Raw genomic sequence first — 20,690 nt, forward strand, 5'->3', positions numbered from 1 at the left:
ATCTTCCACACCTTAAATGCTCCTGAGGAGGAAAGTTTATTTCATTCCACACTATGGCTTGGAACAGTAGCCACTCTATTTTATCATTATAAAAACACTCTAATTACAATCTGAACAACATGCATCCATTTGAAGCCCCTGCATCCATTTTTGAACCCTGTTGTATATGCCTTCCAATTATTCACTCAAATCTGTTGGCCAGAAGTTTAGTGTTTTCCTTTTTAAAGTGCTGTTTTGCTTTGACCAAAGTAGCACTCACCACCTGGCTTGTTTACTACTAGATTTACACTCCTAGAAGTATCATAGAAGAATGAATCTGTCTGTGAATAAGATGTACAGGGAGCATGCACCATGTTCTGAAAGGAAGATCATAAAAACACAACAAGGTGCCTCAAAGTTTCAGGCAGTATAGGGAAGGTGGTTTTTCCAAAGTACAATCCCAATATCCATATACTGAACAGAATTTCTCAACTCAACTAGGAGTAGCATAACAAAATGTAAACAATAGCATAGATTCCTCAAAAATCAAGATAACAATTTATGATAGTAATATATAAGTTTATCACATGGGGCTTGAAGAATGGGAATGGAGCAGAACAGGAGGGAATGGAAAGGAATGGAACGGGGGAGAAACGCATGTTATCGAAGGGGAGAATGCCGCTGATGCTGCTGGGAGTCCCCAATCTGTTCCCCATCCATCCCAGAGCAGCCAGTTTTGAAAAACTGTTCAGAATCGTTCTTCAAAATTAGCTGCTTTGGGACAGATGGGGAACGGACTGGGGACTCCCAGCGGCATCAGCGGTGTTTTCCCCATTCCATTCCATTCCCTTTCCGTTCTGCTCCTTTCCCGTTCTCCAAGCCCCATGCGATAAACTTATAAGTTTCAATAAACAGTTAATATGTACCTTTTACTAAGAAAGGAAACATTATTGGGAACTATTCATCATAAAAATTTAGCTCACCAAAATCTGTGTTGGGTTACAGCTATCATCAGGAAAGGTCAAATCAAAGCTGAGCTGAACGTGAACAATGAAACAAGACTAAAAATTGAACCAATCATTGCATTTATCTCAACTTCATCACATCATTTATGGGAGCATACATTTTCTGGTATTGTGTTGATTGGACCCAATCAGAATAGACCTATTCAATCAACTGTTGAATGATGAGTCAACATGTAGAAAAATTCCACCAATTCAATTGTTCTAGTCTAGTTAGGACTAACAACACAATATAGGCCATTGAATTTTCACTCAGACTGTGGCAAATGCAAACGTTTCATCTGTGTGTTGGTAAAAATTAGAAACAGAAAGAGCTAGCTGTTGATGAGAATGAATCTGAGGGTCCACGGTTAGTCAGATATTTATGATGGCAAAGTTGGGAGGTCAGGGACTAAAAAATGGCCCAGGGTGGAAATCACTCTCGCCTTCCAGGAGAAAAAGTGTTTGGTTTGATTCGTGCACATACTTGTTATTTACAGAACATACATTTCAGCAAATGAACAGAGGGTTTGAGAGTGAATCTTACCTGCAGCAAGTCTGAGCTTTTTTGAGAGGATTTATGGTTTTGTCTAGTCTGTTCTTTTTTACTCTTGTATTTTCCTTTACATCATTCCTATTTATTTTTTAAACCTGGGGGAAATGTAGGCATGTACATACAGATTTGCTAAGGAAATGGTATGCTTTTTCACTTACTTAACAGGAGAAAGGTTTTTTTTGCTTCGGTCAGACTGAGATTGTTCAATAATAATTACTTGATTGGGAGCATCCACCTATACATGTAATAAAAAACAAAAATATTTTCAGACAGAATTTTTAAGTATAAAAAGATGTCCAGACCTGAAGCTTATCCCTTAGCTCCTATGGGCAGTCCTCCCCAGGAGACCATGGCATTCTCAAGGAGTGTTCCAAATTCAGACATGGATTTGCTGCCCCTCCAGAGAGGGGAGGTCTTTGTAATGCTTTTTCAGCATCCCCTTCAGCTCAGACTAGTGGCAGGGAATGAAAGGAAGAGAAGAAAGTGAATATTAGGATGGGGTTTGGAAGCTGGGAGTTGTGTGTGTGTGTTGGCAGTTTGGGAAGGGGTAGAACAATGTTCCTCCTTCTTTCTCTTTGCTCTTTCCAAAAACCTATGGCTGGTGAGGTTTCTGTTTTTGAAAACAGCAAAGTTAAACTCCTTTCCTTTCCTTTTGCTCTTTCCAAAGGCAAAATCCCTCATCTCTCATTTTGGAAGGAGCAAAATTAAAACCCTTTTTGCTCATTCCAAAGGGAAAATCCCACAGCTGGTGGGGTTTTGGAGCAAAGTTACTCCTTTCCTTTCTGTTTGCTATTTCCAAGCAAATCCTTGTGGCTTTGGAGATTTCTGTCTTTGGAAGGAGCAAAATTAAACCCCTTTCCTTTCCTTTCCTTTCCTTTCCTTTCCTTTCCTTTCCTTTCCTTTCCTTTCCTTTTGCTCTTTCTAAAGGGGAAATCCCTCATCTGTTTTTGGAAGGAGCAAAGTTAAACTCCCTATCCTTTTTCTTTGCTTTTTCCAAAGCCAAAATCCTATATACTACCTCGAGCGGGGGGGGGGGGGGGGTCAACATGCACATGTAGATTTAAAGATGGAGACAAGTTTGAGAACCGTTGTATTAGCATCTATGCATTTGGAAGGAACACAGGAAGTTGACTTACACCAAAGCCAATGTCTAGCTCAGTGTTTTTTATTCCCAGGTGTGTTCAGCAGGTCTGAGGGCCAATTTTGTCTCTCTAGAAACCACTATGAGCTGTATCCTTTCCACCACATTGCCGCATTTCATCAGTAAACTGTGGAAATTTCTTTGAATGGAGCATGTTCTGTTGTTTTAAATGGCCTCCAGTGGTTTCCACCCAAATTCATCACAAAATTTTGATGGCACGTGGAGGGGGGTGCTTTTAAAAAGCCCTGGAGGCCCACATGGGCCACCCTTGCCACCCTTGTGTCTACAGTGATTGGCAATTGCTCTCTAGGATTCCAAGCAAAGATGTTCCCAATCATATCTAGAAATGCCAGAGGTTGGACTTAGAACCTTTAGCTTTAAAAAAACCCAAACCATTTCTACCACTGACATACCACTGAAAACAGTTCTTGTTGTTTTTTGTTACTGTGTGCATCTGCAACTGGCATTTATTACTTTGCAGTTGTTTTCCTTCCAACTACAGAGATTGGTCTATGACTTTAACAGTGCTTATGTATGATCTATGTCCCCTTCCCTTAAAAACTAATATGAATAACATACTAAAATATTATTGCAAGGCTGAGATTCACTGATCGTTGGAGAGTCAAAGGAAATATAGGAACTTATTATTTGTGCAATTTATATAATTTTAGGCCGCTCTGACAGCATTTCTGAAGAGGGTTTAAACAAACAAACAAACAAATGTTAATGGATCACTGGTAACTATATTTATAACTAAAATTAATACTGTGTGTGTGTGTGTGTGTGTGTGTGTGTGTGTGTGTTAGATAAAAACATTCAAAAACCCACAATTCATAGAATAATTAACCAAAAAATACCAAAGCAGTCTATAGCAACCATTACAGATATAATGGAACACTTAACCAGTGATATCAATCCTACAGATCCCTTAAATAAATCCCTTAACACAAAGATAAAGTCACAATTTTCCTACATTTCCATAGGAATCCATCTCAGACAAATGCAACCATAACCATTGAAGGAAAAGACAGACACACAGAGACCTTTATACCAAAAGCTTTTAAATGGAACATGTCCACAGGCTTCAACCCCAAGTGAGTTTTGACAAATTCTGGATTTCCAACCACCCGAATATAGACTGTAATCTGAAAATGGTTTTTCTTCTGACAGACAAAAGCATCATCTGCTGATGAAAAATTAAATCCTTTGTTTGTTACAATGTGATATCCCACATCCGGGCTGCAAAGACAAGAACCAAGAAATATCTGTGAATGGAACAATATTTCAGATATAGCAAATAATACTATTTTATATATTATTTAAATAATTTAGACATTAATTATATCTAAAAATTATATCTCAAAATTTGAATATCTTGAACTACTTTACCTTACCAAGAGAAATGTATAGATATAGTACCCCAGGAACAAATATACTTGCTTTCTTAAACTTGTAGAGGTAAAGATCACAGCATTCACCGCAAAACATAGAAGGGGATTCCCATTACCTAAAGTGCCTCCCTGAAATGGTACTGCACATTGTCCCGTTACCATGTAACACCTTTTCTAAAACATTGCCTATGAAGTGTTTTGGGACTCAGTTCAAGTTTCTGGTTTTAACCTTTATAGTCACCAATTCATTCACTCAAAATCATTTATTGGAGATTAGGCTTGGTACCATAATCACCATAACTCCCCCATCCTCAAAATAAAAAAAATATTAGTGGACTTCTGGTCACATTCAGTTTTGAGGGGGGGGGGAGTTAATATGTAGAACTAGTGCAGCCCACAGAGTGTTTTTGAGGCCAGAAATTAGTCCCTGGACACACACCCCAGATTCACTCCATCCCTAATGTTCACACATGGTAGTTTGCACAGAAGAGGTGAAGTACCAATTTGAAGGGGAAATGATGGTGATGACAATGATTGATGTGAGTGGAGTGGACAAAGGTGAGACCACCAAAAAAACAAACAAACAAAAAAAAAAACAAAGAGAAGTAGTCATGTAGTCAAGGCAAGTGATAACCAGGACTTGGGGAAGAGTTTTTGCTGAAGAGACAGAGTAAAAAGGCTGTAGTTTTAAAGGTAGAGGCAATATGGTTTTGCAATGGAGAGAATCTAGGACTGGGACAAAATGTCTAATTCCCTTACCTCTTCATTTAGACCATGGCCAAATCAAAAGAACAGAAAGCAAGCCTTTGTGTCTGGTCAACTCGTAATCCAGATGTGGTGTTTGCTCAAAATGTTGCTGGCAAAATCACTTAGTTTGGATTTTAGATTAGAGCTTCGAAAAGTTACTTCTTTGGACTAAAACACCCAGAACAGTCCAATCTGGTTGGCCTTCTGGGAGAAATCCAAAAAGCTTTTTTTTCTGTCCAAACTCTGTCTCAGATTAAATATAATTCTGGGTCAGATCTTCTGCCAGTCTTAGATCACAGTTGCTTGTCAGGAATGATTATAACTTCAGACTGCTGATAGGATGCTAATACTGGCTGAGAGAAGTTCAGGCTATTAAATGTGAACTTCAACATTGCCTTTGTGGCTTTTAAAATCTAACCAGTAGAGATTAGCTGGTTAGTGCCAAAAAGGGACTTCATGGATTGAAATCCCAGGATAGCAGAGATGGATCAGCAGTGCAAACAATGCATAAAGTATTGCCTATGTTTACTGGGGGACTCATGGGAAATAGTCCCCAGTCATCTCAGCATATGCAAACTCCATTTCATTCCTGCAGTAGATGACCACTCAGCCATAAATGACAGAGGCTATATTGTAAATATTGTCACATAAATACATATACATGAATAAGGAAGCTTCTTTGAGCATTCATTCTTCCAACATCCATGGTAGATTTAGGAATATATGTAGAACTTTTTTCGCACAAAAATGTGCCCAGTTATTGACATTTGCAAATACGCCATGAGGATTGCTACTATTACATAAGTAAACTTGAAACAGAAGCAAAGTCTACTTTGCTTATTTTCTGCTCTTCTGTTCGGGGCAAAGGTGTCAAAGATCTCCTAAAAAGAAGCAGTGAATTAGAGGTCTAGTCAATCATGCCTCTCTGTTTGAGTAAGCAATACATCATTGCCCAAGCTGTAGCACAACACTTCAAGTCTTCATCGTACAGAGTCATTTTGTTCATCATCAAAAGAACGAACAATGATCTCTTGTCACAGGACACCATGGTAATCTGTCTCTCTGCATAGGCCAAAAAAGGCAGCTCTTCAGTACACATCTTTTCAATCAGACATTAGAGTTTAGAAAGGTTCAATGTATAGACTTTAGGAAAGATTTATATCAACTTTTTGGTGTCTCAGGATTATATATAAACAGCCAATGGTTCCTTTGAGAACCACTTTCTTCATGAGAGTTTAGTACACCAAACAAAAACCTGGTTCATAAAATGGCAATTTCATTTGCTTCTGTCTGAATTTGTAGATCATCATAAAAAGCTCTGCTTTTAACTAGTTATACAATCAAGGATTTTTTTTCTTTATATTAAAGAGCAATAACTTCCAAGCTCCAGTCCTATTCTGTTTACGGTTGAAGAAATGTGTCTTCTTTTGGACACCAAAGTTTCAGACAGTATAAACGGTGTATTCATTACTGTAAATATTTAATTCTTTTAATGTCTTTATTGCCTTTTTAAATTAAATTAATTCATTTATATCCCCATAACATTTACATTTAAGTGATTCCTCCCTGGCCTCATATCTTTCTATAATAAGATCTCTATATTAAAGAAAAAATGAACAAAAATTACAACAGGGAAATGCTCAAAAACATTCCAGTGCAGATGAAGAAGAAGAAGAAGAAGAAGAAGAAGAAGAAGAAGAAGAAGAAGAAGAAGAAGAAGGCAGTACCATAAGTGTATAATGATGTGCACATCTACTCTTTGGTCACAGCAGTTATGAGCCATGTACTGATTATTTGCCCCAAGTGTTGCAGAATGTTTGGCCTAAAAGTTGCTACAAACTCTGATATTGCTGGGCATGCTTCAGGTCCCATTTATAACACAAACTCTGTCTTCAAGGACATTGTTCTATTCTAGGTCCTCCAGACATTTTGGGCTACAACCTTGATCAGTCCTGCCCTGCATGATCAATGGTAAAGGACTGTGGAGCTGAAGTTCAAAAGATTCTGGAACTGAGGAAGAGATACAATCTTGCCCATCTCAGCAGGCTCAGGCAAAAGCAAACTTCTGATGTCTCTTCTGGCATGTTTGTTCTTCCTCATTAATACCTTTTGGCATCTTGACCACACTCTGATATTGCCTAGAATCAGAGAATCATAGAGTTGGAAGAGACCACAAGGGCCATCCAGTCCAACCTCCTGCCATGCAGGAACTCTCAATCAAAGCATCCCGGCAAATAACCATCCAGCCTCTGTTTAAAGACCTCCAAAGAAGGAGACTCCATTACACTCTGAGGAAGTGTGTTCCACTGTCGAACAGCCCTTACTATCAGGAAGTTCCTCCTAATGTTGAGGTGGAATCTCTTTTCCTGCAGCTTGCATCCGTTGCTTCGGGTCCTAGTCTCTGAAGCAACAGAAAACAAGCTAGATCCCTCCTCAATATGACATCCCTTCAAGTATTTAAACAGGGCTATCATATCACCTCTTAGCCTTCTCTTTTCCAGGCTAAACATCCCCAGCTCCCTAAGTCGTTGCACATGTCCCAATTTTCATCTGTGAAATACTGGAGTGTATCCAGACATAGGAGTTTATCAGACAAGGGAAATTGGAAGTATAATCCAATGGCAATCAGAATGCAATCATGGAGTTTAACCTTATTGCGTGATAGACGACCACACGCAATTTCGGACAATGGCAAGCTATTTTCGGGCAATGGGATATCAGTTCAAATGCAATTCGAATTCATGTAAATTCGCTGAACTAGTGAATTCACGTGAATGCATTCTGGCCCCACTTTCTTTTCATTCAAAATGAAGAGAAATTCCTCCTCCATAGTGAGCAAGCAGGGAACATATAAAAAGGACAGCCCACTAAGTAGATTGATAGAGCCATACTAAATCTCTTTGGCTCTGTTTACCTGGGAACACCGCCAAAGGACCCAGAGAACCATGACCTTTGTGAGGGTGCCATCTATGACTATGTTAGCTCCCTGACTCATTTCTATGTTTTCAAGACCCCCAGAAAGGAATAAATTTATAGTAGAAACATCATACATTCAACTTTATTGTTTAGACAAATTATTGTGTGACTTGTTCCCAAATCCCTCCATAGAGACTTGAGCACCAAAATGAAAGAGCTAGATGTTGACTGACACTTACAGTTTTTCATAACTATGATTAAACAGGCTGCTCCAGGAAGACTTTTGATATGGCTGCCATGTGAGGGACTGACAGCATTTTTCAACAGGCCCCACACTCTGTTTATCACAGTCATAATCTTGCATGTCAGAAGAAAAATCTTTAATGGGCACTGGAAAGAAATCAGAAGAAAAACTTTTAATAGGCACTGCAAAGAAATAAGTTCACTTGTCAAAGTGGTGGTGTCCGGTTTGTTGGTTCTGAAACTGAGTCTGCCTAGAAGTATAATGCTACTTGTTAAACAAATAAGGTGTTAAAATATAGCTGAGATTGGAGGAGGGAACTGTTCTTACACTACTACCTGTGGCCCATTCACACTACACAATTATAGTGTTGTTATGCCACTTTAACTGCCTTGATTCCATTCTATAGAATTATGGTATTGGTAGTTTAGAAAGGAGTGTTTATACTCCTCAGCTGGAGCACTCCAGTGCCTCACAAAACTACAAACCTCACAATTCCACATGATCAAACCATGATAAACTAAAATTAGGGTGGTGTAATTGTTTCGTGTGAATGAGCTTCTGCTCTTCCTCACAGTTTTGCTAGATCTTCAGCACATAGGATCAGGATAATGAGATCTTTAATGCAAACATTAGATTTTAAGAACATCAGAACTTTGTGTATTTTTTCAGACTACATAAATGTGAAAATTTTTCATGCCACATGAATGTGAAAATCTATGGAATTTTCAGACTTGAAACATTGCTTTTTAATAGTAGTTTGTTTCCATTAGAGTAATTTAAAAGTAATTGTTATTACTTGATACAGTGCTTTATAAAAAGTAGATAATTGGGTTTCTCATTGCATCACTTACATTTTGTTTGCTTTTTAAAATGAAGTGTAGAATCGATCAAAGAACGGCATAACATTTATAAAATTCCTAATACTTTTTTAAAAAGTAACTTTTAAAGGTGACAAGAAAACTATGGCTTGTTATACAGTATATTATTATTATTATTATTATTATTATTATTATTATTATTAACCTTTATTTATAAAGCGCTGTAAATTTACACAGTGCTGGACATAACAATCTTTTAGTTAGACGGTTCCCTGCCCTCAGGCTTACAGTCTAAAAAATATACAGTTATAAAGTAAATTTAGCCCTGCTCCTTATGTGACTTTTGAGATTTGACTCTGATATGCCCTCATTTAAAAAAGAAAGAAAGCAAAAGCAATAAAGTACAGGTAAAGAGAATTTTTGTTGTTGTTAACCACCCTCAAGACGATCTCAACCCATGGCGACCCTGTGGATGAGCCATCTCCAAGACTCCCTGTCCTCCGCTGTTCTGCTTAGTTCCTGAAAACTCATACCTGTGACTTCCTTAATAAAGTCCATTCATCTAACATGCAGCCTTCCTCTCTTTCTACTTCCCTCCACATTTCCCAGCAAACTACAGCACTTATAACTTTATTTTCAAGCTGTGTGTGCCACTATGATTATTTTTATTTCATTTGCTCTATATCACATTCATGTGGTCTATATCAATTTCATTTAAATCTATCAGGGATGCTGGCCAGTTGTAAAAGGAATGCAGAAGAAAGGAAGGAGCCCATGGCCACCAAGGCTCAGTGGGCTGAGAACATGCTCTCCTCACTTGCTGATGGTGACTGTGAGGTAGTGCCTCCATTCTCCACTCCCTGAGCTTCACCTCATTCCACACCTTCAATGTTTGGTGAGCGGTGGTGTCACCCCAATTAGGATGTCACCAGTGCATCCTCCATCACCATACCTCCCTGGTGATGCCCCTGATTAAAACACTATTAAAAGACATTGTGCAGCTAGACTACCTTTCCCTCCTTAACAGATTTTCTGAGGTAAGGTGAGAGAGGCGCCAGAAGAAGCAGTGAGAAAATTACATGAAAGATTGAGACATCTGGATTCACTATTAAAAATTCATGGTAGAGACAGGGCAAACGCACAGTCAAAGGTTCCTCAGAGGCATCAGTAAGTGTTCACTGAGGCAAAATCAAATGCAGCCTGAACGATAGTGAGGCTGACAGCTCCCTCTCCTGCACTTTCACTAACCGCACCCACTGTCCAGTCAACAGACATTCAGGGTTTTATAATCAATTGATACCAAATTCTAGTTCTTCAAATATGGACAGCACTTGAGGGTGAGCAAAAGAATGACTGCCCTTCTCTCAATGAAAAACTGCATGTCTAAACAAGAGATGTGGTATTGTACAACCATCCGTATGTTACTATGATTTGCAACTCCTGTAAGTACTAGCTATCACCAATAAGTGAGGATGAGAGAGCCAGCCCAACAATATCTAAAGGGCCACACATTCCACATCCTTGAATTTAAAATGTTCTGTTCATCAAAACTAAATAAAATAAAATAAAATAAAATAAATAAATAATGCTTTAGACTAGGGGTGGGAAAACTGTGGCCCTTCAGGTGTTGTTGGACTGCAACTTTCATCATCTCTCATTGTTAGCTATAATAGCTGGTGGTAACTGCAGTCCAAAAATCTCTGGAGTGTCACATGTTCCCCTTCTCTACTTTGTAATGAAAACTATGCCAGGCCTCTGGGCATATTGCTTTAAAATACGTCAGATAGATCCACAGTGATTGTGGTCCACTTTGAACAGCAAAACTGAAAAGCTTCCCATGGCCCAAGGGATTATGAGATGGGAGAGAGAATAACTTCACAGCATCACTGCAGCTCAGAAAGTACAGAGAGATCAGCAAACACTGCAACTGTATATGTTTGCAAAGGAGTTCATGTCATTCTTGCATTTAAGTTTATTTGACACCAACACAAGGCACAAAGATTAGGCACCAGAAGACCTAGGACTAGGAGCCTAATTTTATAGTACGACTGGACATGTTCAAAGTGCTGTTCTTTGTCCAAGATACCCTTGACAAGGCATGTGTTTTTCTGTCTGTGTGTGTGTGTGTGTAAGAGATTCCCAGTCCAATTTGCAAGCCTCTTCTTCCCATGAAAGAAATATGTCATTTAACACCACTTGCTTCCCTTTTCAATCCGTGTTAAAACCTCTCCTCCAGCACCTAGGAAGTGTTGTTAGGTGGTCAGAAGAGGTCCAGAGAAGGAGAAGGAGGAAGTGGTATTTTTTCCTTTCCATCCTTAATTATAGCCCCCTAAGCTTTGCCCTCGACTTATTCATGAGCTCATATCAAAATCCATGATTTTGACCCTGAAACCTTCCCTCAACTTATACATGAGGTTGATTTGTACACGAGTATATACAGTACTTTGTTTAAATATATACAGTGGGCCCTTGGTATCTGCTGGTGTTTGGTTCCAGGATCCTCCGTGGATACCAAAATTCATGAATGCTCAAATCCCATTAAATGCAATGGCGTGGTAAAATGGTGTCCCTTAAACAAAATGGCAAAATCAAGGTTTGCTTTATGAAATTTATAACTTTAAAATTATTTTCAAGCCATGGATCTTTGAACTGATGGATAAGGAATCTGTGGATATGTAGGATGACTGTATTGTAACCCTCTTTGAGTCCCATTGTGGGAGAAAAATGGAATATGAGTCAGTCAGTCAGTCAAATATATAGACATAGTGTTATTTATTTTAATTGGATACTCTGTGAAACTGATAGATACTTAAAGTATCAAGCTTAATAGCACAAGCATGGGCCAAGGGCATCACAAGTGGACCACACCTGGTGACACCCTAAAGAGGGTGACCCCAATGAGAACCAACTTTTGACACTCAGACCTAACTTTTGGCACTAAAATCTCAGGGCCTATGATAGTCCTGACCAGGCAATACTAATACCCACTGCTTGCCCTATGAAAATGTTTCCGTCTCTATACACTTTAACCCTGAGCTTGGGGACATTTTAGATGGAGGAGTTATAACTCCCAGAATCCCTCAACCAACATGGTCACAGTCACTGCTCTGAGAGTCATAGTCAAGGAAAGTAACTTTTTCCAAGGTCCACTTTAACCCTCTTTTCGATTGCAAATTCTTTGTTCAGTTTGTAAATGAAGAGTTTGGCTAGCCACCAGACACAAAGGAGAAGCAGCAAAATGATGAAATATGAAGCATCTCCCTCCCCTGCTCCCTTTCCTGCAGATTGCTTCGAGGGCACTGTGCAGCAAAGGAACAGCCAAGACACAAATGGGGGAAACAAGCATTGCTGCATAATCTGTTTGGACCAGAGTGGAAATATGGTCCAAACCAACAAGAAATATCTTCTGTGAAGATATGATGAGCTTGTTGTTGGTGGCCAAAATTAATATCTTGGTGCCCAACCACAAACTCAGTGGGTTTCTGTAGCCAAGTGGGAATTTGAACTCTGTTCTTCTAAAGTCATAAACTGGTATGGTGTAGTGGTTTGAACACTGAACTAGGACTCTGGAGAACAGGATTCAAATCCCTGCTTGATCATGGAAACCCATTGGGTGACCTTGGGCAAATCACATTCTCTCGGCCTCTGGCAAAGGCAAAGGCAAAAGCAAACCCCTTCTGAACAAGAAAAGCCCATGATAAGATTGCCTTGTTGTTGGGGTGTGTATGTGTGTGTGTGTCTTCAAATACTTTCCAATTTATGGTGACCATAAGGTGAACCAATCATTGGGTTTTCTTGGGAAGTTTCTTTGAGGCTGAAACAGTGTGATTTGCCTAGGATCACCCAGTGGGTTCCAGAGGGTCACCATAAATTGGAAGCAATTTGAAGGCACACAGCAACAATTATGACTCAAACCACAAGATCACTCTCACTGTGACATTCCATATTATATGTTTGCAATGAAGAAAGTGACTGAAGCTAATCACGTCCTGTTTTATGGCTCTATGTGTGCCAGCCAGGTGAAGAAGTCCCTTGGACAAAGAACAGATGACAATTTAACTCTCTTTTTCAACAAATGGTACAGAGCAATTGCAAATCAAAATTAAATCAACAAATACCAGGTGATTCAAAAAGAATGTTGTGAAAGTAAAGCTGTTCTTATTTGATTTTGTGCCATTCTTTTTTAATCACCTTGTATATCAAAGCTTGGTCATACAGGTACCTCAGCAATGGCAAATGATAATCCAGAGATAGACAGACAGACAGACAGACAGACAGAATCTTGCCTCAAGGCAGTATGTGTTGTGCTTTTTAGACATCTTCTAAATCCACTATACTGTTATTTTTAACTATCAAATACAGTGGGCCCTTGGTATCTGCTGAGGTTTGGCTCCAGGAGCCCCTATGGATACCAAAATCCATGGATGTTCATGACCTATTATATATAATAGCATAGTAAAACAGTGTCCCTTATATAAAATAGCAAAAACAAGGTTTGTCTTTAAAAAAAATTAAAAATACATATTTTCAAGCCATGAATGGTTGAATCCATGGATGCAGAATCCATAGATATGGAGGACTGACTGTGTAGGAAAATGAGGTGAATTTTGTATATTAACACTGAAGGGTGACTTCTCTCCTCTTCATTTTTACTTACTTTGCCCAACATCTCCAGACCACGTTAGAAATTCTAGAGAGTCCTCCAACATCTCAGAGTGCTTCCTCTTTTTGGATGTCAAGGAAAGGCTGTGGGGAACAGATGGTTATCAATTATTAAAATATGATTACAATTTTACCAAAAAAAATCTAAATTTTATTGGTCACAAAAACACATCATTCATAGCATCCTTGGCACAAAAAGTTCATAACATTCATAACACATAACACATAAATGAACGTCTTTAAAAATACATACTCTAACATACTCAAATTAATCCTAACATCATTATTATTATTATTATTATTATTAACCTTTATTTATGAAGCGCTGTAAATTTACACAGTGCTGTACATGCAATCTTTTTAGTTAGACAACTTCACACTATCACGGGGTTTTCTTGGCAAGATCTGTCTGGTGGAGGCTTGATATTGCCTTTCCCTGAGGCTGAGAGAGTGTAACCTGTCCAAGGTCACCCAGTGGATTTCCATGGCCAAGCTGGAAAATGAACCCTGGTCTCCAGAGTTGTAGTCCAACTCTCAAACCACTATGCCATGCTGAGTCTCATTGTCAATCCTAATGAGCAGTCATTTTCTCATCTTTCTCTCCTTAATGAATTTTCAGTGTTAAAGGAAAAGAGCAAATGGTGGGAAAACACAGGAGGGTTACAAATTTGTGAATGAGGCAGAGTAATTCCACAATAAAGACCTCAGCTGGCAGCAGCACCCTGGAGAAAAAGGGACAGATGAAGCAATAGACAACCAGCTTGAATAGAACTGAGGCCCTAAAATGGGAAATGGAGCATCATATTTTTTTAAGGCAATCTGTATTTAAATCCTAAAAAGTGAGAAAGACTATAATTCGGCCTTTCCTGAATAGATACCAGCCACCAAAAATCGGAACCTATTATCCCTCTCAATCTACTATCGCCATTGATTGAGTTGTTTATTTTAAAGTATGTTTTAAATTGTGAATTGTTTAATTGTTAAGTCGAAGGCTTGCATGGCCAGCATCCATAGTTTTTTGTGGGTTTTTCGGGCTATGTGGCCATGTTCTAGAAGAGTTTCTTCTTGTTTAATTGTTATTTTGGAGCGGGGATACTGGGATTTGGGATTGCACAATTTTAACTTGTAAACCGCCCCGGTTGTCTTGGACAAAGAGGCAGGATATAAATTAAAAAATATTATTTATTATTTATGTTTGGTTGCAAGAAAGTTCTACTTAATGCAATTAAACTTACTTCTGAATAAGCCACATGCATAAGAGTGAGCTGTTACATATTTAAATGCTGCCACCGTGTGGAGATATGGAGACAGGACACCATCCTCGGGTCCATTAACATCATTCATGGGCTAAAGTAGACTCTTGCCACCAAAAATAAAGTTCAGGGTCACAGTAAATTAATCCTTGTCTAAATGGTGCCTTCCATGTGCTTTCTGGACTAAAATTCCTATTATCCCTGAAGATCAACTGCACTGTCTGGGATGATGTGAGTTGTAGTCCAGTGCATTGGGAGCTACCTGGTTGGAGAGGGCCAAGAGCACCATGACTGTTTTTGGTCTCCCTGTGGCTTCCAATTTCTGGGATTTACATTGTATCTATTTTTAATATTACGACTTTTAGTAGTAATCCCAACACCTTCTTTCTTCTTTTAAAACAAAACAAAAATTATACATTACCTAGGGTTGAAAGGGGCTCTAAGCGAGGCACCATGTGAGCCAAGGCTGTTTGCAGATGTAGAGTTAGCCCAGGAAGTGATGGCATTTCCAGTCTTCAGAGTACAGTCCTGGTAAGCAGGACAGACTTGTCCATTCAGGTTCATCCTAGAAGCAGCCTCCAAAAAATAGCCAGGATGCTTATTAGCCAGTCCTATGAAAAAGAAAGTGGATGCCACAGACCAGTAGAGCATGAAGTATCATAAGATGCAACTGAATTGGGGGGGGGGGGGGGGGAGGTGAATCCAGGTTTGTTATTTGATACAAACATTAAAATAAATCACACCCCAAATGCCAAGAAATTAGAACACAACCAACCAACCTTTGGATTGTGGTGGTGAATATGGCTCTGATCCTGAATCTGGTGGGGAATCAAGTAGGTTGTTTTGCCTGGAAGTGGAGTTACAGAAATGTAATTTTTGCAGTGTTATGTAACTAGAGGTGAATTTACATTGTAGAAATAATCCAGTTTGATACCATTTCAACTGCCATGGCTCCTTCCTACAGAATCCTGGGATTTGTAGTTTTGTGAGTCACAAAAGACAGAGAAGGCTAAAGACCTTGTAAAACTAACTTGGGCTCTCATATCTTTAATGGTTGTACAAAAGAGAGAATTTCAGCAAGGGTTGGTTGTGTTACCTGGTTTTGTGACAAGCAACGGCTGCTAAAATTTACTCGTCTATACAACCATTGAAAGCACAAGAGCCTATTTTTCACTCTAGTGACCTGCTGGAAGTTGTGGTACTAAACACCTGGACATTAAGAAAGAGTTGCTCTTTTTTGAAAAACATGTTTTCAAAAAAGCACAAGTTGTTAGTTTATTTTAGTATAGGCAAATCTCACTGTAGAATTAATGCCTTTTCATACTGCTTTAATTGTCATGGCTTCATCCTGTGGAATCCTGGGATTTGTAGTTTGTTATGGCACCAGAACCCTCTGGAAGGTTTTTAGCAGCACCAGCACTGAGAGAATGATGAAGAAAGACTGAAAAAATACAGACTTTGGTGTCCAGTTCCAATAATGTGTCTACAGTAAACAATGCAATAAAGCTTGATCTGGGAAAGAATGGGATACCGCTCTAGCCAGGCCTACTATAAATGAGTGTGCCTGCCTAGAAAATGCAAGATAAAGAGCAGCTGCCTCAATAATCCTTTACTGAGCCTGTGTGAACAGAGAAAGGAGGAAACATCTAGACCTGCCTCACTAGCAGTGTTGCCAACAAGCCTCGAAGATAATTCCCCAGACGTTTGGCCAAAACTCACCAAATCCCTCCCATCTCACCAAATACTTATTTCAACTCTCAAAATTACCATTAAAACCAATCACCAAAATTACACCAAAGGCTCTGAAAAGTACCCATTTTGGTGTGAAAGTCACCAGATTGGCAACACTGAGTCTAGAGGTTTGGCCACTAAAATGGAAATCATAAGAAAAGTGAAGGCTGGACAAAGAAAAGGTCATCCCTGGATGCATTTTGGAAGAAGCCATCAAGGGTCTCTCTAGAAGATTCAAATGTTTTTATTCACATAGGCAAGGCTTCCCTGGTACCATGTTATTTCTGCCTCTGGTGCCAGATTTTCTGTTAAAGAAGGAATACACAGGAAGATATCTGCGTTGTTAACTGACGTATACCTGTAATGGGATATTATGTTGGGATGTCCTATATGCAATTATAATAGCTGAAAGTAAAGAAAAATGCTGAGGAGGATGGTGTGCTTACTTACAGGCTTCCAAATAATATCCCATACTTACAGTTTTCCAGATAACTCCAGGTCACAGTCTATGAACTCTTCCAGCATGTGTGTGTCCATCATTGCATTCTCCAGAGCTCCATGCACATCTTGCCCTTCAGATTTAAAACTAAGAATTGAGTTCCCCAGAACATATAAGTTTCAAATTTCAGTTTTAAATTGAAAATGGCAAAGGACAATTTCCCATTTGGCAGCCAACCATTGCTTAACTTCAAAGTCACATCACTATGAAATAATTTGCCATGTACAATATTGTGGTGTGCTCTTTGCCAGACCTGGGCAACACCACAAGTAGTCCAGAACAACTCTGGAAAACAGGGTTCAATTCCCAGCTTGGCCATGAAACCCACTGGGTAACCTTGGGCAAGTTACATACTCTCAGCCTCAGGGAAGGCAATGGCAAACTTCCTCTGAATAAATCTTGCCAAGAAACCCCCATGATAGGTTTGCCTTAGGTTCACCATAAGTCAGAATTGACTTGGAAGGCACACAACAACAAAAATTGGTGCCACCGCGGTTGTTTCTGAGAGATCCCCCACCAGCCTCTCTCTCTCTCTCTCTCTCTCTCTCTCTCTCTCTCACACACACACACACACACACACACACACACACAGAAATATTGCTGCTGAGACTGAGACTGTTGTACCTTGGCCATGTCATGGGAAGTCATCACTCGCTAGAAAAATAATAATATTTGGCAAGGTAGAAGACAGTAGGATAAGGAGCCCATATTACAGGTGGATAGACCCTGAATTTTCAAGGCCTCAGCAGGGCTGTTGATAGCAGGGTGACTTAGCGGTCTCTTATTCATAACAACAAACCTCTTCCTTGAACTCCATATCCATTCTCTCCACTACTCCTTCTTGGCATGAGGGCAATTGGTGCTGAAGTTTAGGGCTACACACAAGTAAAAAATTAGGAGGGTTCCCAGATATAGAACTTTCTTAATCACATAGTTTTTTGTGGGTTATTTTGGGCTATGTGGCTACGTTCTAGAAGATTTTCTTCCTGACATTTCGCAAGCATCTGTGGCTGGCATCTTCTTAATCATATTTTGAAGATGCATACGTTGCCAGTTTAAGGTAGTGATGAAGAAGAAGTCAAGTCCACAGTGTAAAATAGCCTACTGAAGTACAGTGGGCCCCTTGGTGTCTGCTTGGCTTTGCTTCCAGGATTCCACATAGATACCAGAAATCTGTGGATGCTAATGTCTCATTATATACATTGGCATAGTAAAATGATGTCCCTTGTATAAAAGGGCAGAATCAAGGTTTGCTATTTTGGATTTATTTATTTTTTTACCAAGCCATGAATTTTTGAATCCATGGATACAGAAAGCTGACTGTACAGTACAGCTCCAATGTTAGTAAGCTAATGTACAATAGATTGTATATAAATTTCAGGATGTTTAACAGGAATGTTGTAAGACTGTGGAAAAGAAATGTAGATTCTCTTACCAGGCTGAACAATAAGTTTATTGTCTTCTTTAACATTGTCAATTTAAATAATTTGCATATAATAGCTTTTCTAAAAAATATATGCAAATATCTTATTGTAGGCTTGGTTATTCTTTAATGGCAAATGTGGATCAATTCATCACTTGAAGGTATAGGCATCCTGATTAAAATATAGATATGAATAGACAGTCAGATTCACTGGAACTCATCTGATGGCATTACACCAATCACCTAGTCTCAGCCAAAGCTATCTCACAGGGTTGCACCACACAAGCATGTACACCATCAGCTCTGGAATACCATTTTCCACAAGAGGTTTATCTGGCACTGCCTCAGCATTTTTATCCTTGACTTACAAGAACACATTTGTAGTTACCAAGTGTGCAACTAAATTATGACCACCCTAAGGAGATACTATCACCAGATTTTCCTGAAAAGATTTGTTCAAAGGGGTGGTTGCCTTTGCCTTCCTCTGAGGCTGTGAGAGTGTGACTTGCCCAAGGACACCCATTGGGTTTGCTGGCTGGGTCAGGATTTGAACCCTGGACTCCAAAGTCCTAGTCAAACCACTACACAACACTAGCTCCTATGAGATGACAAAAATGACACCTACTTCAAAGGGCTATATTGAATGTGTGCTGACAGCTAAAGATTGCTGAAGATAGGTTCACCTACCTGATTCGTCACTGCTCAAAAAGAGTAATGCTAAGGACACGTATACTTGTAAACACTGGATTACTCTTTTAAAAAGTTGGATTTCATGCTACAAGAAAAGGGAAAGCAGCAGCATTGAGAAAAGATGTGAGGCTTACAAATAGATGATGGCACTGTGTAGATGTCCAGAAAATACAGCCACTTTTATGAATGCCCAGTACTTTCATCTTTGGCCTTTATTAGGTTAAACTGTTTCTATGGTCTGTGTGTCACCCTAACATCCATAACATAAAAGCTAAGTTACTTTCAAATTCCTTGAAGTTGTTGTTGTGTACCCTCATCATTTCTTACTTATAGCGACCCTGAGGCAAACCTATCATGGGGTTTTCTGGGGCTGAGAGTGTGTGACTTGAACAAGGTCACCCAGTGGGTTTCCATGGTCAAGTGAACAATCAAACCCTTGTCTCTGGAGTTGTAGTAAAACACTCTACTGCTATGCCACACTGGTTCTTCTTAAAGGAAAAAGACAGGACATACATTTGGTATTTTAGTATCCAGTCAAGTGCCTAACAACGTCACCAGCAGAAGAGCAGGGCAAGATATGCTCAGCTTGATTCATCTTTCAGAAGGAAGGAGCAAGGAGACAATGAGACAAAACAAAAGGAAACCAACTGCAGTGGCACCAACCAAAAGCTCTCCTTCCTTAACCAGCAGTCTCTTACCTGCAAAGAACTGCTGCAAGGCCTCATTTTCATCCACCACGTCCATGAACAAAAAAGGAAGCAGGCAAATCCCAGCTTTTTCTCACACAGTCCGCCTATAGTACTCAGACCTACCAGACTAGTTATTACAGCGTAGGCTTTTTTAAAAGACTGCCCATCTGCCCGGAAATACCGTGCTCCATTCCCATAGGGAAACCACTGACTAGCTGCCACAGAAAATTCAGTACCTTGCAAATGAGTTTCCAACTAATTCTGAGAGTTTGTGATTTTTGTCCTAAAATCCTCCACCAGTTTTAGAACAAAAGTTACACACAGCATTGCCCCCTAACTATGGCTGTGGACCACAGCAAACGTTTTCTTCCTTCCTTGTTAAGGACCTTTACCCTCAAATTCACTTTACAATAGAACACATGCGCAATTAGAAAAGCAGCAAAGGTTGCTTATCTCCTTAATGCCCTGCCCTCTCATGTGTTTATGTGCAACTGGAGAAATGTTATGGATAGATATATGGGAGGAGGGAAGGGGAAAGCCCTGTACAGTGTAAAATGTAAATGCAATCTTCATAGATTTGTAATGGATGAAATCTTTGATCAGGAGACATACTGTAAAGTTCCATACAGTTGGAACTATTAAATGTTGCCCATTTCACTCCCACAATTCTCACTTTCAGCTCATTTACACCCTCCATGCCAATTTACTTGACAATGGAGAGCACAGAAACAGGAAAGAAGTGTCCAGAGGTCCTGGAGGAGGAGGTCAGTTCATTTCTCTTCTGCATTTTCCTAAGAAATTGGCATTGGGTGGGGGTGGGGGGCAGTTAAGCAGTGGGATGGAGGCTGATCTTTGTGCAAGGTTGATAGAGAATTCAGGCCTCCACAATGGCCAGAAAATGACTTACACAGACATATGTTGGGACTTATGCCTGCGTAAGTCACTAACAG

At 39.5% G+C, this 20,690-nt stretch overlaps 1 protein-coding gene across 1 annotated transcript in view; it reads right to left on the reverse strand.

Moving 5' to 3' along the window:
- Nucleotides 1-19,795, reverse strand: part of MYRFL (myelin regulatory factor like) — a 53,354-nt gene extending 33,559 nt beyond the window's left edge. The window contains exons 1-8 of the mRNA XM_089524130.1: nt 19,750-19,795; nt 16,918-17,011; nt 15,488-15,555; nt 15,130-15,319; nt 13,451-13,539; nt 7,971-8,121; nt 3,721-3,916; nt 1,695-1,771 (exon numbers count right to left, since the gene is read on the reverse strand). Coding sequence (XP_089380256.1) covers nt 1,695-1,771; nt 3,721-3,916; nt 7,971-8,121; nt 13,451-13,539; nt 15,130-15,319; nt 15,488-15,555; nt 16,918-17,011; nt 19,750-19,795 — 911 coding nt within the window. The remainder of the gene's footprint in view (nt 1-1,694; nt 1,772-3,720; nt 3,917-7,970; nt 8,122-13,450; nt 13,540-15,129; nt 15,320-15,487; nt 15,556-16,917; nt 17,012-19,749) is intronic.
- Between the last annotated feature and the right edge of the window lie 895 nt (nt 19,796-20,690).

Source organism: Sceloporus occidentalis, unplaced genomic scaffold, assembly GCF_023333645.1.
Source record: "Sceloporus occidentalis isolate IW3139 unplaced genomic scaffold, rSceOcc1.0.p SCAF_5, whole genome shotgun sequence".
NCBI lineage: Eukaryota > Metazoa > Chordata > Lepidosauria > Squamata > Phrynosomatidae > Sceloporus > Sceloporus occidentalis.